General features: G+C 33.8%; 2 protein-coding genes across 2 annotated transcripts; both read left to right on the forward strand.

Moving 5' to 3' along the window:
* Nucleotides 1–1,843: 1,843 nt before the first annotated feature.
* LOC132618416 (early nodulin-like protein 4) lies at nt 1,844–3,423 on the forward strand. Its single transcript, XM_060333473.1, has 2 exons — nt 1,844–2,138; nt 2,852–3,423. Exons 1-2 carry the CDS (start codon nt 1,967–1,969, stop codon nt 3,244–3,246), a joined length of 567 nt encoding a protein of 188 aa, XP_060189456.1. The 5' UTR covers nt 1,844–1,966; the 3' UTR covers nt 3,247–3,423.
* Nucleotides 3,424–13,953: 10,530 nt separating this feature from the next.
* LOC132617587 (early nodulin-like protein 3) lies at nt 13,954–15,295 on the forward strand. Its single transcript, XM_060332629.1, has 2 exons — nt 13,954–14,214; nt 14,831–15,295. Exons 1-2 carry the CDS (start codon nt 14,043–14,045, stop codon nt 15,187–15,189), a joined length of 531 nt encoding a protein of 176 aa, XP_060188612.1. The 5' UTR covers nt 13,954–14,042; the 3' UTR covers nt 15,190–15,295.
* The last annotated feature ends 1,805 nt before the right edge of the window (nt 15,296–17,100 follow it).

The following is a 17,100-nucleotide window of genomic DNA, read 5'->3' on the forward strand; positions in this document are numbered from 1 at the left end:
CTATGCACAATTTGTTAATGCTGTGTTGATCCTCCTTTGACACTTATATACAATAGAAAAGAAATATATATCGGTTGGTTTACCTTTAGATCAAGATTGTTTCTTTTCTTTTTTTATGTTTCAACTTTCCTAAATGCAGGAGCCGGTAGGAAAGGTAAATAACGGGACGAAGTAAATTGAAGAACTTAAGTCATTTTTTATATTATTTGTTTAAAGGAAGTTTTCATATGATCAAGGACATATTTTCAGTTGAAGTTGCTAGATAACAAAGCACTAAATAGTATTATACACCTTCTATCGCAGAGACTCTAAAATTACGCTTGGATAAATTTTCTTCTTGACCTCCCTGAAATATGAATTGAGTAGATTTTTTAACTGCAGTTAAAAATGCTTGTGCATATCTCCCTTTTAGAGACTCCCAAAACATTAGCAATATGGATTATTTGAAAACGTATGCGAGTAGAAAGTTATTAATGGTAATCCAAATGTTTGGCATATTATTTGTAATCATACACAAGAATAGTTGAGAAAGAGATGGTCATGCAAAGGAGCAAACTGAGTTTAATTATTTTAACTGAGTTTATTCCTCTTTAATTTGGTTCTTTCAAAGGTTTGCGGTTTATGGAATGTTAGAGATTAGTGTTTCGTCTGCGAGGACTCGTAGTTGGGGGCCAGTAAGAAAACATAAATCATTTTATTAACTTTTCAATTCCTTTTGTATGATTTAATTTGAAGGAACATCTACAAAAGTATTTCTTCATATCAAGATTTTTATTTATTTAATTTTAAATGTTATCTTTATTTATAAGTTAACTTCATTGATGTCATCATACAACAATTTGTAGCATCAAATATTGTATATAACTTGAATACCGTAAATCTTTTATGTTTTCCCGAAAATGGGTTAGCCAATATAAGTTTAATTGAGAAAAAAAAAAAGTTAAGTCACAAAATAAGGTAAAATTTCATTTGAATCATTAAAGACCTTAATCCCAAAATTTCAGTACAATAAAAAGGAGAACTTTGGTACATGCATTTGTTTGACAACAAAAAGGAAGTCTAAATATACTCTACGAAAAATGTTGTTATCTAGCTTATAAAAAAATTTATCTGATTTAATATTTTAAAAACATTGAGAAATTGTCGAACTACCTTTACAACTGACATAGTGTTATAAAAACAAAACAAAAGGCAAGAGTAGCAAAACAATACATCAAAAATGTTGTAAATTAAAATTTTAATGTAGTTTGAACTCGGGCTTTGCACAGACCAAATGACACTAATTAATACATGTATAAGGGTAAGGCCAGATGCCTAATTTTTCTGGAGCCAAAATTTGAAGCTTATAAATTATCAATTCTAATCTTTTTAAGTTATTGAACTCTAGATTTATAATTTATACATATTTAGTGAATTTCAAAACAAATAGTAAAAAGTTTGAAACAAAATTATTGGCTTCGACCGAACTCGTAACCACACTCTGCCCCTGCTAATACATGCACCAAGTCACAAATAGCTTCTAATATTTCCCTATTTCTACTACGTACTACTCTGTTAGTAGCTTTCTTGATTTACTGCTGTGTGTAATTAATCCGTTTGCATACAGAAAAAAATATCCAGGACTTTGAATGATTAATACTATAGTTTAAATCTCCAATATGAAAAGGCCAGGTGTGTGCAAGCGTTTTTATGGGAAAATGATAAGCAGGTAATTTATGAGAAATTAAAACAGACACAAATTCCCAGCTAAGACTTTCCATATACTCCCACCCAAACCCAACGGTAATTTCATTTCACCATTTCAATAAATGCAGGTTAATTAATTTTGGCCTCTTTTAAACCCCTCACAATTCTCTCATTCTTCATCTCAACACCTTTCTCTCTTCCTCCTTATTTGCAATTTTAATAATTTGCTTTTGAATTTTCCCATTCTCTTGGTACTTAGTTTGATCATCTGCATATACATATGGATTCTCTTTCATTTGTGGGGTTTTTCTTAGTGATATTTTTGAGTTTTATTTGTTCATCACAAGGCTATAAGTTCTATGTTGGTGGCAAAGAAGGCTGGGTGTTAGAGCCTTCTGAATCATATAGCCATTGGGCTGAAAGAAATCGCTTTCAAGTCAATGACACTATTGGTAAAAAAAAATTATCTCTTCTTTCTCACTGTATAATTTAAAATTTAAAGTCAGTGAGTCTAGAATGAATATAATCTGTGTCACTATATGTTTACATTTTTTTTTTTTTGTATATATAAGTGATTAATCATAAGTAACGGTTCAGTTGAACTGTTTAACTTTCTCTAGATTTACATATGCTGCTACTCCTTCATACTAGTTCTTTCTTGTGTTTTCTATTAGATGATTATAAACAGCCCTCAATTGTTTATTTGGACCATATACATGTGTTAATGAAAATCTTAAAATCTAGTATAAATATTACTATGTTTTCATGGCCTCATGTTTTCAAATAACTTAGAAACATCATACTGCATCTAAATTATAAATTCTAGATCGCCCTATGATCATAAATACATATTTTTGAGTTTAAAGTTTATACAACGACAGTATACAAAATAATTATACAACCAAATTGCTTACTAGATAATTACCTGTCTTGATGGTGGTAATTTGGTACACACATTATACAACCAAATTGCTTACTAGAGAATTACCTGTCAAACACTGTCAGCAATTTGTTAAACAAAGAAGTACTAACTTGTCATCAAACGTGAAAACTTTTTTACACTGTCAGTATATAATTTTTTTTTTAAGTAGATACTACAACTTGTCATCAAACGTGAAAACTTGTTTACATTGTTAGAATATATAACTTTTTTTTTTTGGTGCAGTGTTCAAGTACAAGAAAGGATCAGATTCAGTTCTGGTGGTTCACAAAGACGATTACTTCAAATGTAACAAGACAAAGCCAATCCATAATATAAAAGATGGTCATTCAAAGTTGAAACTTACAAGATCAGGTCCATTCTACTTCATCAGTGGACAAGATGATCACTGTGAAAAGGGCCAAAAGGTTCTAGTTGTTGTCATTTCTCCCAATCATCACAAAGGCCATAAATCTCCAAGTCCAGTCACACAAACACCGTCAAGTTCTCCGGTTACCGCCCCGACTTCATCGGGATCTGTTTCACCGGCTCCAGCTCCGGCTAAGTCGGATGCAGTAGATATTAGTTCAAGTGTTTTGCTATGGGTCGTTAGTTTGATTATGGCAACTCTTGTTCTGTAATTTGATTTAATTTGTTGTGTTACTTTTGTTTTTTTTTATGTGTTTGGCTAGCTCAATAGATTGTGTTTTTAAAGTTGTGTTATGACAATTAAGATCTTTTTTCCGTTGTTTCGTGCTTGATTTCTTCTTGCTAAATTTAGAAATGGTGAGTCGGATTATACATGCTCCCTCCGTTCACTTTTACTTGTCTGGTATTCCAAAAATAGATTTTCACTTTTATTTGTCACTATTAGTATATCAAGACAAGACAATTTTTTTTTTCCTGTTTTACCCATAGTATTAACGGAAAAGGGTCAAATATACCCCTGTACTATGAGAAAAGACTTAAATATACCATTCGTTATACTTTGGGTTCAAATATACCCCTGCCATTATACTATTGATCAAATATACCCTTTCTCCGTTAAAGTTGTCCAAGGTGGACATGCTATCTTACGTGACACTAACATTTGATGAGTTGGATGTCATGTCACATGCCACCTCAACGCCCCTAACCTATTTTACCCCTACCCTCAATTTGTTCTTCCCCTAAAAATTTTTCCCCCTCCATCACCATTACCGCCACCAAAGTTGGTGACTGTGGTTCAGGAAACAATGTGGTAGATCGGCAGACTGGGAAACAATGAAAACACTACGAAAAAAACGTTTTATACATTCAACTGCAAAATGGATGTTGATTTGACAATATACTTTAATTTTAAAAATTTTGATCGAGAATTTGTTCAAGCAATGAATGTGTAGTGCAGTTTTTTTTCTTTTCTTTTTTTTCTTTTCTTGAGGTTTTCCAAAAGTGTGTGTGTGTGTCTAAAGGTGAAGAAAAATCTAGGTTGGAGAAGAAGAGAATAGGTAGCGTGGGGGTGGAGATGGCGCTGATGGTGCACCGTGGGTTGTGGTGAAGGAAGGTAAGGGAAATGATAAATTGCTACTGAAAATAAAAATGTCATGTTATTAAATTTTATGATCATTTTAAAATAGAGCAACATGAAAAAGAGAAGACATTTTTCTTAAAACAATTAGTATGTCTTGATTAATTTCGTTTAAGAGTTCAGAAGATGAATTTTTTAAAAAAATTTGGCATAAAACTTATCATCGACCATTAAAAAAATTTCCTTTTAATTTCAAATGATTAGAGCTTATATTACCCATGATTTTCTTAGGTATAAACAGTTCTATTAAGATTTTAAGTAAGAAAATTAAGCACGTGAACAAATGTCTTGTATTTGGCTACATGTGATTCAAAATGCTAGTAACAAATTTGGAGGGGATAATTATTTTAGGGTTTGTTCTTCTTTGTAAATTAAACATTATTTAATAATTAAGCACCCCAACTGGAAATGTGTTGCTCGATTTGTGGAGTTGCCTCCCTTTTTGGAGTAAATCCATGTAAATATCTATTGTATTAATCATGTTTAAGACCTTAATTTAGTTAATTAAATCTAAATCGCTATTAATAAAATTAGACAAGTGTCATTCATCTAGATAGGAACTTGGGGAAAATGGAGACTAGAAAAATGGAGAGGAGCGGAATCCAAATAATTACTCTTCATTTCTCATTTCTTATAGATGGAGGTCTCGGTTTGAATCCTAAATATAAAGGTTGCCTTTAGTAGAGCATTTTTCCATTTTGAACTTTCCTGGTGTGAAAACGGATTAATCGAGTCTTGAATACCGGACAAAAATCATAAAAAATAAGGTCATCTGGCAATTCTTGCTCTCTAGAGATTGACCATCACCGAAGAAAGCCGTTGGAAGGTTAACTACATGAAAGATCTCAAAAACTTCTTTCATTTTTGGTAAGATATTTAAGATAGTGAGCAAATGGCAGAGAATGCATTGAACAACGTTCTTACTGATAGTATGGTCGTAAATTTACCATAATCTATATATATATATATATATATATATATATATATATATATATATATATATATAAAAGCAGGATAAAGGCCCGCTGATGTGGCATCATAGAAATGCAGGGTTTGTATTTATCCTTTTTTATAATTTTTTGATATTTTTCTATGCAAAAAAACCGGTCTGCGCACACAGAAGTGCCGCTTCGGTCGGCAACCCAAACCTTTTCAAAAACTCTCTATTCGATTCCTTTCCTCTCTCACGGTATTCTTCCATCCATTTCAGTTTCCCTACTCAATTTGCTCCTCCTTCTGTGTCTCTCTGTGTATTCTTCCTCCACTGAACTAAATTAGAATAACGGATACACATCACTACCGCCTGCAAATTCAACTCCCTGAAAATCCTCATTGGCGGCACAAAAATTTTCACTCTGTATTATCTATTCGTCGTCCTTTGTATTCCCCTATCGTCGTCTGCCTTAGGGTTTTCTAATGACTTTGATCGCCGGCCAACGCTTAACATACTAGAATAACCTTACTCAGAATCATCTTCATTATGAAGGTATAATGCAAGCAAATCTCATTACAAACCACTTTATTTTCCTTTTGTTGCAATGATTCCTCGACCACTCAACTATTCTCTAGAAGATTTTTTTCAAACTACTTTCTTCAAAATAAATTTAGATCTCTCACTCCCATATCTTGAGTATAGCATTATCATTTTCTAGAATTCCCTTTATATTTTACGGGATAAAACTTTTAGACCGTTGATTGTTGGAAAAATTATCGCTTTAACATTTTTTGGGATTCTCTTTTCATTGTTGGAACATCGGTTTCTGAAATTATCTTTAAATGTTGCGGGATCATTGTTGGAACATGAATATGTGTAGATACGTGGTCGTACAAGTAATATAGACTTAGATTCTACTGTTAAACTAATTCAAATTCGAATGAAACTATTCAAGAAAGTGAAAATCAACATTGTTTACTAAACTAAAATTGAAAAGTAAACAATTTGCGATGGGTGTTTTTATGACTGGGACTACGTCAACAAAGATTGTAAGAAATTTCAGATGAGAGAAAGATCTAGGGTTATGGCTTTCGACAATCCAGTTGATCTTCAGACAATTCCACCTATTTTCTTTCCTGGGTTACTAGTTAACGGGTTAATTATGCTTTATGATATTCTCTCGAACTACTCACAAGCCTGTAGATGTTACCTTAATGCCTATATCTCTATGGTCATTAGATGTAACAAGAACGCGTTTATTTCTCCGTATTCAACTAAGTAGGGCTAAAGGGTATATCTCTATCCTCATTAGCGAAACGATTAAATCAAACAAACTCTATTTATTCTCATTACGTACGTGAATTTCCTTTCTCAAGTTCAATTCACGCACCACAGATAGTGTCTAACTATTGGCCAGATAATCAAACAATTGAAATCAAGAATAAATAAGCAACCCACAATATGGAAAATCAATAGATAATAATTGTCATCACATCAAATTTCAAGTCTTTCGCCACAACCCTAGAACTAGGAGATTTAGCTATTCATGATTCGATCATAGACAAAAGAAGCCATGAATAAACTAGGGTTGAAAAAGATGAAAAATAAAATAACCTAGAGAGATAAAAAGGAGAACGGTGGCTTACAAATCCTTGAATAATCCCAGCACACCGTTCTCAGCTATTAAAAACGTCTATATATAGGCTAGGGTAAAAATAATAAATAAGGGATCCAAATCCTAGTCTAATCGGGAAACATCCGCAGAGTCTCGCTTTCCTTCCGCATCGCGGAAGGATCACGCAATGATCTACAGCTTCTCGCCTTCTTCATGCGATGCGGGTCGATCGCGCACCCTGATGACTGAGTTTGGTTGTTCCGCTTTCTTCACGCGATGCGGGTCGATGGCCTGAATTTCTGGAGCTTCTCGCGATCCTTCCGCGATGCGGAAGGAAAGCGAGGATCTGCAGTCGATTAACTCTCCTTTTCAGTTCGTCGTTTTCGTTCGTCGACTCTTCACCTCAGCTTATCGACATATGCTACGAATTCCAATCACTTCAAGAACATTTCCCATCATTTGTCGTCATCGTACCTATACACATAAAATATAACGACATAAGTTCAAATACGACGGTTACTTCATGAATTAAGCGATAAAAGTCATAAGAAGAAGTTGTAATACGACACAAAACATGATATTTGTGCCAAATATCATTTATTAAGGGATAATTGCAGGTATTGTTTGCATCTTTGGAATTTTACTGCAAGTTTTCACTCTGAAGGTCAGGCCTTATCTTCAATGGTCCAATTGTTAACTCAATAGCTCTAATGAATGTACATCCATATGAAATGTTGTGCAAATATTTTTCTGTTTTTTTTATTATATCTTTTATCCTTCTTACTGCCTTTTCCTCTTTACCTATTCTCTGTTTGTATGATAGTATTGTTCAAAAATATCTATTTCTTGTCCTTGGCAAAAGGTTGAAATAAAAACGTATATTTCTATGATGGGTGGGAAAGAAGAGTTAACAATGTCGTCAAGAACGTGAGAGGTTCACACAATGGTTATTGGAGAAATTAGTACAAGCAGCCGTGGATATCTTGATAATGGAATCTGAGGACAATCAATGAGGGACAGTCATAATAAGGTTTACAAGTCATTGATGTAATTAAAGGAGGTGAATGGAATCCGATACATAAATCAGTTAACAAAATAATAGATTTTTTTTTTTAATGTGTCACTTAAGTTATATAGGAATGCCTGTACCAAGAGTTCATAAGAATAACATTTGAAAGTTGAATGTCTAGAAATCTTAATTTGCATTTTCTCTTTACTTTCCCCAAGTGTTTAAAATATAACTCCATTTTCCACTTTAGCTTTTCCCCCAACCCATATTTAATAAACACTTTACATATGCCAAGTTAAGTTTGAATATCAAAAGTCGAGTGATTTTGAGATCCTAAAACTTCGTGCTCTTCTCCAGTGCAGTCAAGATTCAACAAACTAAGTTGCTTAGTCAATTAATATCAGAAAGAATTTTTTTAATTCCAAGTTCTTGAATTGACAACATTAGAATGCAATAATTTTATTGAAAAATGTGTCAAAATCTATTTGCTGAGAAAGAGAATGGCTCAGAATGCTGCGATTTAGACCTCATCGAGTAATGCACAAATTTTCCCATACATTCATTTCTGCTTGATGTCAACTTATGGTTTGAGCACCGTGAGAGTTGACCATTATTGTATTTTGCCAAAGTGATAACTACGAGTGTGTATGATGGTGGTTCAACTTCCTACTACTTCTTATTTTCTTTTTGATTATATAGATTCGTGCGATGTTAGCATTATTATGTCCAGAAAAGTTATGTGATGCATTTTTCATCAACGTTTTCCGAGAAAGTACAAATTGTAGCTTACATATTAATTTATTTTTAAATGAATATGATTGTTGTTACTTATCTATTCTTCTATTTGACTTACACCCTCGTATACATGGTGTTTAGATATATATAGATTTGGAGGAGTCTTTAGACTAAATTTAAGTTTTTGCTATTGTTAATGTTACACCCCGGAAAAATTTTGAGTTACCGAAAACTGTAGACGGCTTAGTATGGGCCAAAGGGCCATTACAGCGCGAACGCGCTGAACAAAATTCGATAATCAAGTATGGAATGAAGGTTGTGTTATAAGAAGTTAATAATAACATATATATGACATTGGGAGACCATATGGTGTAAATTAGTTTATATGTTATTTGACGAAAAGCCCTCGTTGCTGCAAGCTAAGTGGGGCCCACATGTCGGAGTTTTGTGAAAGACGTGAGAAGGGACACGTGAGTAGTATATGAAAAGTTGAGTAGGTCCTAAGAAGGACCCATAAGCTAAAAATGAGCGTAGACCCTCCAAAAGGACGATTTAAGAAAACATGTTTGGGTGATCCGACTTGGAGGGGAAAAAACGGCATTATAAGTTTGGAATTTGGGAAAACCCCAGAAATAAAAGTTGTAGATAATTGAATTAGCTTTCCAACCATAGGTCGTGGGCCCTCATACGATATCGGGATCAAACGTTATGACCGTTTTACTGAACGAACATCCAGTCAGAAAATTTAACCCTGCGCGACCGCGCCCAAAGGGACGCGAACGCGCAGAAGGAGTTTATATTACCCTCCGCGATCGCGCCAGAAGGCAGCGCGAACGCGATGAGCAATTTTCCAGTAGTTTCTGGCAGCTTCCAAACATCATAAAAAGGGGGAAACCCCCCTCATTTTCAGATCAACACACGAAAAACACACCCCAAAACTCTCCAAAAATCTGGAGAGTTCTCCCAAACTCCCCAACCAAAATTTTGCCCAAAACCAGGTATAATTTCCCAATTCCAGTCCGGGTAGTGTATAATTATTGGTGCAGAATCATATAACAGTGTGTGGTGGCCTAAATTTAGCATGGAAAAGTGGAGATTAAGAAATATTAAAGGGAGAAAGGTATGAATCTCTTTCTATTTGTGCTAATACTAGTTTATTTACGAAGAATACGCGATTAAATAATTGTATACTGAGTTAATTAGTTATGAAAGTTGGAAAACAGCGTGTGGGCTGTCTTATGAGATATTTTTGAGTTGGAAACATTATATTTGATGTTGGTATTGTTGTTGTTGTTGTTGGCTGCTGAATTAAAAATTTGGGCTAGGCATATAAACAGGGGAGATGCTGCCCGATTTTCGGCAAAATATAAAATAATATAATTTGAATTATGGTACAAGTGTACGATGAAAAGGCTAACATTAGTGTGAATTATCTTAAATGTAGACTTACAAGCTCGGACACATAGGCGTAGCTAATAGGACGTGGAACAGGTATGTTAAGGCTCGACCTTTTCCTTCTATGGCATGATCTCTATGTCGCAAGTTTACGAATGTTTTCATAGTCCCCTTATTTTCAAAAGTTAGAAGCCCATGACACCAAGGTATAAGCCTCTCCTTAATAGTTTACAAACTATTTTCCAAAATGCCCATATTTTTCAAAAAACCAAGTTTTAAGAAGTAGAAAGCTTTTATTACTAAAACGATGAATATGATTCTTATAATGAAAATGATAATGCCAGACATGAGAAAATGTCTATGATGATGAGTATGTAATAACAGTTCCATGTTGGGAAATCCTAAGTTATGGGTTCGATACGAATATGAGAATATTGAGTTATTTCTTGATTCTCAATTTTACTCCTTGATAACGATTCTATTTTTTTTCAAAAACTTCAAAGCATATGATTCAACGTATTATGAAATTATGATCCTATCTTGTGTTATTTACTATTAGTCTCATCTTATATAATTGTTCCTTCAAGGTGAGACATGATGACCATGATGATTCCATAATACAATTGGAGGTTAACGACCTTACGTCACTCCGATATGGACATGATTTTCTTTGGGCTCTCATGGATGTTGTTTATATGTTATAAGTATAAGTGTATGTATATGGGGAAGATTGAAAAAGGGAAGGCGCTATAGACGCACAACCACCTGATCAGTTGGAGTATGATACATGATATCGTCCCGGACGCGGGATGCCCGGACGCGGGATATATGGTTAAATGGATCGGAGCCGACGCCTCGGCAATATGACGTATTTTATTTTCTATATACATGAAAAGAAAAGTTTTCCAAGAAAGTAGAGTAATATATGCACATATGGATCGGGCTGCACGTTCCGCAGCAATATGACATAGTATATGCACGTATAGATCGGGCTGCACGTTCCGCAGCGCTAAGTATGCACGGTATCCGCCAAAGGGCACTTACATGTACAGGTTATTTTTCTACCTCATGACATGCTCCACATTTCTCTTATGTCATTATCCCTGTTCTATATTTTCCGCATGTTATTATTCATGCCTTACATACTCAGTACATTGCTCGTACTGACCCCTCTTCTTCGGGGGCTGCGTTTCATGTCGCGCAGGTACACCCAGATGAGTTGAAGCTAGCATAGAAGATGTTCCAACGGAGTTGGTAGGCTCCACTTGTCCTGGAGTGCTACCGAGTCAGAGTACATGTGCTACGATGTCTGATAAATGTTAGAGACTTTGCAGACAGAGTCATGGGTATAAGATGTCGGTATTGTGAATGGCTCCACTAACCTATGTGTCATTTTATGTTATGTTATAAAGTCAATATGATCAAAGATTATATTGATTCGAGTACGATGAAAAAAAAAAATTGAAAGCTTTACTATGTTTTCCACTCCTTATTAATGCAAGAGTCTAAGGAAATTAAGTACGTAATAAGAGTCAGCGGGTTCGCTCGGCTCCGAGTATGGGGTCGGGTGCCCATCACACCCTAGTACAGTCGGGGTGTGACAGTTAAACAGTCAGTTGGGCAATTCATTATGCAAGTTCAAAAAGCTATAATGGCTTGCAAATCAAAACATTAACTAGGATGGATCAAATTGGCTTTTCCTCGAGATTTTTGTTGTGCTATCAGATTTAAAGTGAAAAATAGTTGAAGTTAAAGTGTGGGCTTACAATGGTCGAATTGCCTTCCTAACTTATGTGAAGGAAATCCATTGAGGACTCTCAAAAGATTAATAATACACATGTATGCCGAAGACAATACAGACTTGGAATTCATTTGGCAGATGTAATCGGCAGAACTATCATGAGACAATGAGACAGGTCTACTACTTCAGGATATAAAAAAGACTTAAGAGGGGCATACTCTTCTATAAGTTGGTAGATTATTGCACCAGTTCATTGTGGTCGGTTACATGACAATAGAAGAAGAAAGATTTCGTTATATTTTTGGAATAATAAAAAAAAATCTAGATTGATATTTTTTTTCTAGACTGATGGATGATTATTAAATGGTAGGAAAAACTATTATTTTGGCTTCGTTACATGTTGGAGGATCTTGATATAAGATACAACATTACCAAGATGCAGTTGCAATAATATGTTAAACGGTAGGAAAGGTTATTTTCTTGGTTTTGTCACATATTGAGGAACCATGATATCGGTACACTGGATATCTGATTGTTACATGCTTCCACTTGAGATTGAAAATCTTAACTACATCCATTTCTCTTTCTTTCTAATGTTTTTCGTTTTCATTATATATTTAACCTGTTTAAGTACTTTAACTGTTCAACTGTACTTTTCTTTATGGAATCTGTTAATAAGATTTTGAAAAAAATAAATTGAAAGAATACATCACGTTTGTTTAGTGAATTTAATTTATTTGTCTTTTTCTGAAATCTGACATTGTCTTCTCTTCCTTTTTTTTTTCGTTAGCTAGAGAATTAATACTAAGATTCCAACGATGATCTGAAGAGTCAACTTTACTGGAAAAAAATTGTGCTCAGCAATTTCCAAGTAAGAGTATTATTGACTTAATTTTTATTTAAACTATAACCCTTGATCTTTATGGTGATGATTTTAGGAAATCTTACGCCATGAAGATTTGAGACAGAGAGTACATAGGTGAGTCATGAAATTGAATATTATATACTTTTCGTGGAAATCAATGTTTGATTATTCCACGAAAGATCACTCAAAATTGAGAGCCAATATATCAAGGAACAAATGTTACAATTGGAAAAAATGTAAGTGGAAAGACTTTTGCGATCAAGAGGTTCTTGAGATATGTGATAGTGTCAAATCTTGTACTTTTTTGTTGGAATGTCTTCGATGTTTCTAATATTTAAAAAAATTATCTTTTTGTAATTTTTAATATTCGGATATTAGGATAGAATTATTCATAAGTTTAATGAGGTCATTCAGGACCGCGCGAAGCGCGGGTGAATTACCTAGTATGCTATAAAAAGAAGGAAATACTCCCATTCGTATATTTTTACTTGTCTCCAATGTTGATTTGGTATACCTCTTAAATAACAATAAACAAAATGGCAAGTTTCCTATATCATCCTTTGAGCATAATAAATTCAATGTTTTGGGAAATGATTATAGTTAAGGGTAAATTAGAAATTACTCCCTCCGTCCATTTTTTATCTGTCCTATATACTAAAAATAGATATCCACTTTTACTTGTTCTGTTTGAAAAACCAAAAGATAAATTACCATTTCATACTTATTTTACCCTTATTAGTGGCAATTTTTAAAGTATTATTAATTTCACTTATTAGATGACTTATTAGTGATAAATTATGTCTTGGTTTTCTAAAACTGGACAATTAAAAGTGGAGATCTATTGTTAGTATAGTGGATAGAGCGATTAATTATTAATGTCTATATTGTGTATTGACCCATAAATATATAACTCGCCGTGAAATTGTACGTACTCCCTCCGTTCATTTCTACTTGTCTTTTTGGCACGCTTCTTAAGGAGCCAAAATTAGAATGACAATTTTACTATATCACCCTTTGAATATAATAAATGCATGCAATGTTTTGGAAAATGCATTGAGAAGTGATTATAGTAAATAATAAGGGTAAAGTAGTCAAGTAGTAACGTAACTAAGTGTTAAATCTTGATTTTTTTAATGAACAAGTAAAGGCGGGCATCTATTTTGAATATAGAGGACAAGTAAAAGTGAACGGAGGGAGTAATTAGTAAATGGTTGGACAGATTTAATCACATCATATATATTCCAATTGCAGGCAAACAAAATTGTTGTTACACTCATACTACTGATCATGGTATGACAATAATTATTATGCCTCAGATAATTATCTTAGGCTTGCAATATTCTTTGACCAATATTGGATATTTCTTTACTACTGATTTCAAAAATTGCCAGCTATGACTTTCCATATACCAAACCCAACGGTAATCTCATTCACTATTTCAATAAATGCAGGTTAATTAATTTTTCCTTCTTTTAAACCCCCCACAATTCTCTCATTCTTCATCAACACCTTTCCCAATTTTTATTTGTGTCTGAATTTTCTCATTCTCTTTATTTTTAGTTTGATTTGCATATACATGGATTCTCTTTCCTTTTTTGGCTTTTTGTTTGTGATATTTTTGAGTTTTCTATGTTCATCTCAAGGCTATAAGTTCTATGTCGGTGGCAAAGAAGGCTGGGTTTTAAACCCTTCTGAATCATATAGTCATTGGGTTGGAAGAAACCGCTTTCAAGTCAATGATACTATTGGTAAACTTTTTCCCTCTTCTCTTACATACAAAAATAGAATTTAAAATCGTTGTAAAAACCTATATATATATATATATATATATATATATATATATATATATATATATGTGTGTGTGTGTGTTTTTTTTTCATATACATTTAATAAAAAATAATGACTTCAGTGGAACTGTCTCGCTCAATCTAGCGCTGATCGAGCTTTTTGCTTAAACGAAGTTTATATATGATAGTGACATAGTTATAAACAGAAGAATGATCAACTGAACATCTTTTATTAAAATGTTATACATAGTATATAAGAAAATTATAATTATATAGGTCACGAAAAATATCTTGTACATATATATTAAATCTTGAATACTTTTAGTGAAATTCGTGTATTCATCATTCATACACATATTCGTGATAGGGTAAGGGATTGATCAATTGAATCGACAACATTTTTATTATTTATTTATTCAAGCTATATATGTGTGTGTGTCTGAAAAGTCTAAAATTTGGTATGAATATACATTTTGGACTTACACTTTCAAATAACTCATAACGTTGAACTCATGAATATTAAAATTCTAGGTTCACCCTAATGATTATACATCTTTTTTTGTTTTCTCGGTTGCAGTATTCAAGTACAAGAAAGACTCAGATTCAGTTCTGGTGGTTCACAGAGATGATTATTTCAAATGCAACAAGACAAAGCCAATCCATAATCTAAAAGATGGCCATTCAAAGTTGAAATTTACAAGATCAGGCCCATTCTACTTCATCAGTGGACAAGATGATCATTGTGAAAAGGGCCAGAAGGTGTTAGTTGTTGTGATTTCTCCCAATTATCATCACATGAGCCATAAATCTCCGGTGGCACCATCACCGGAATCTGTTTCACCAGCTCCGGCTCCGGCGAAGTCATCTGCAAGGGATGTTAGTTCAAGTGTTTTGGTTTGGGTCTTTAGTTTGATTATGGCAGTTGTTTTCCTGTAATTTGATTTAAATTGTTGTGTTAATTTTGGTTTTGCTAATGTGTTTGGCTAGCTCCATAGATTGTTTTTTCAAAGTTACGTTGTATCATGACAGTTAAGATCTATATGAGACGTTAGTGCCAAATGAAATTAGTACTTGCCAAAGAGACGTGCATGATAAGGATTTTGTTGCCAAAGAGACGTGCATGATCAGGATTTTGTTGCCAAAGATTCAATCACAAGGTGGAGTTATATTTTTTTCCCGCTATGTTTTCTTTTGGTTAACAACAATTATCTTATCTCCCTTTTAATTTGTTTGTGTTAGTTTAACTCGGCACGAAATTTAAAAAATAAATAAAGAAACACGCTTTATCCTTGAGGCGTGAAAACAAACTAATCAAGTCCTGAAGAGGTACTGAATACCGGATTAAAAACCATAAAAGTTAAGGAGGTCTTAGTTTTGCGCTAAACTTTTTTTGACCTTGCAGTTTTTTTTCTCTTTAGAGACTGTCACTGAAGAAGGGGCTTTGGGCTAGGGTAACATTTATATGAAAAATCTCAAAAAATAATTGTTTTTTGGTAAGATATCTAATTAAATAGTCCACAAATGGCAGCACAGGTATTGATCAACGCTCTTTAGGATGAACTGAAGTTGTAAGAAGCGATGAAAAAGTTCCTCTACAACTTCATAATACTACCAGAAAATGGGCCAATGGCAACACAAACAAAAGCGTTGCAATAGACACGAAAACCGTTGCCATAGATCTATCGGGACGCATTATCATCTGTGACATCTGATCGCGTGCCAATAGCTCTATAGCAACGGTTCTTGCGACGGTTAACATAACCGTTGCTATAGTTTCTCTATTGCGACAGTTAACATAACCGTTACTATAGTTTCTCTGTAGCAACGGTTAATTGGTCTATCTGCAGCAACATTTTTTTGGTTAATTGGAACCGTTAAAAACCTTCCCCATAGACTTTTATGCAACGACTGCTAAGGGTATGGCAACGCTTAATTAAGGTTAATAAAAATTTATGCAACTGTTTTTATTGGATTAGAGACAATCAATAAGTATCTACGGGAACAGTTTTCGGACATATAGGAACGGTTCACATGACCTATTGCAACGGTTGGTACATTTTATTTGGGACTTGCTGCAACGGGTTTGGTAGACTATTGCAACGGTAAAAATTAAAATTACAACCCTAGTTGTAAATCAATTATAATATACAATGCACTTTATATAATCACAAAATGAAACTTTTCATAATCCAAATGGGCTGCAAGCTAGTAATATCCATAAAAGCAAAATGTTAAAACCCAAATATGCATAATTAAGTTTACATGCATTTCAAGAGAGTTTGCGTAAGTTTTAAATTGTTTGATAGCAAAAGATCATTCCTAAAACATCTAGCAAAAGATCATTCCCAAAAGATCTAAAGTTTCAGTAGCGACTCAGAAGTCTTCACTCCGATCATCACCTTCCATTTCTTCATTTTCAACAGCTACAAAAGAGGATAAATAATGTCGTTACCCTTCAAGCGCGCACACTCAATACACAGATAATAACTTATTAAAACTCCTATTTCTTTTTGAGAAACATTCAAATCTGTACACATCAACTTTCAACAATGGAAAGCATGTTAAAGAAGAATCCCCAAAAAATGTGACACAATTTCTCTTCTGAGAAAGTAGAAACAAGATGAATCTCTCATGATATTTAGATAGGTGAGTATCACTTTGCGTCTTTTCAAAATCCACCCCAAAACGAATATACAATTAAAGAAGAGAAAGATCAAGAAGCAACGCTAACAACAACAAGAACACCAAAAAATTGCCTTTAGTAGTCCAAGACTTAAGTTTGAGAACAGAAGACCAACTCAGCTCAACTTTTGCCCCAATGCAGCAGGTCATCACGAGAAGAGATGT

Source organism: Lycium barbarum, chromosome 11, assembly GCF_019175385.1.
Source record: "Lycium barbarum isolate Lr01 chromosome 11, ASM1917538v2, whole genome shotgun sequence".
Lineage (NCBI taxonomy): Eukaryota > Viridiplantae > Streptophyta > Magnoliopsida > Solanales > Solanaceae > Lycium > Lycium barbarum.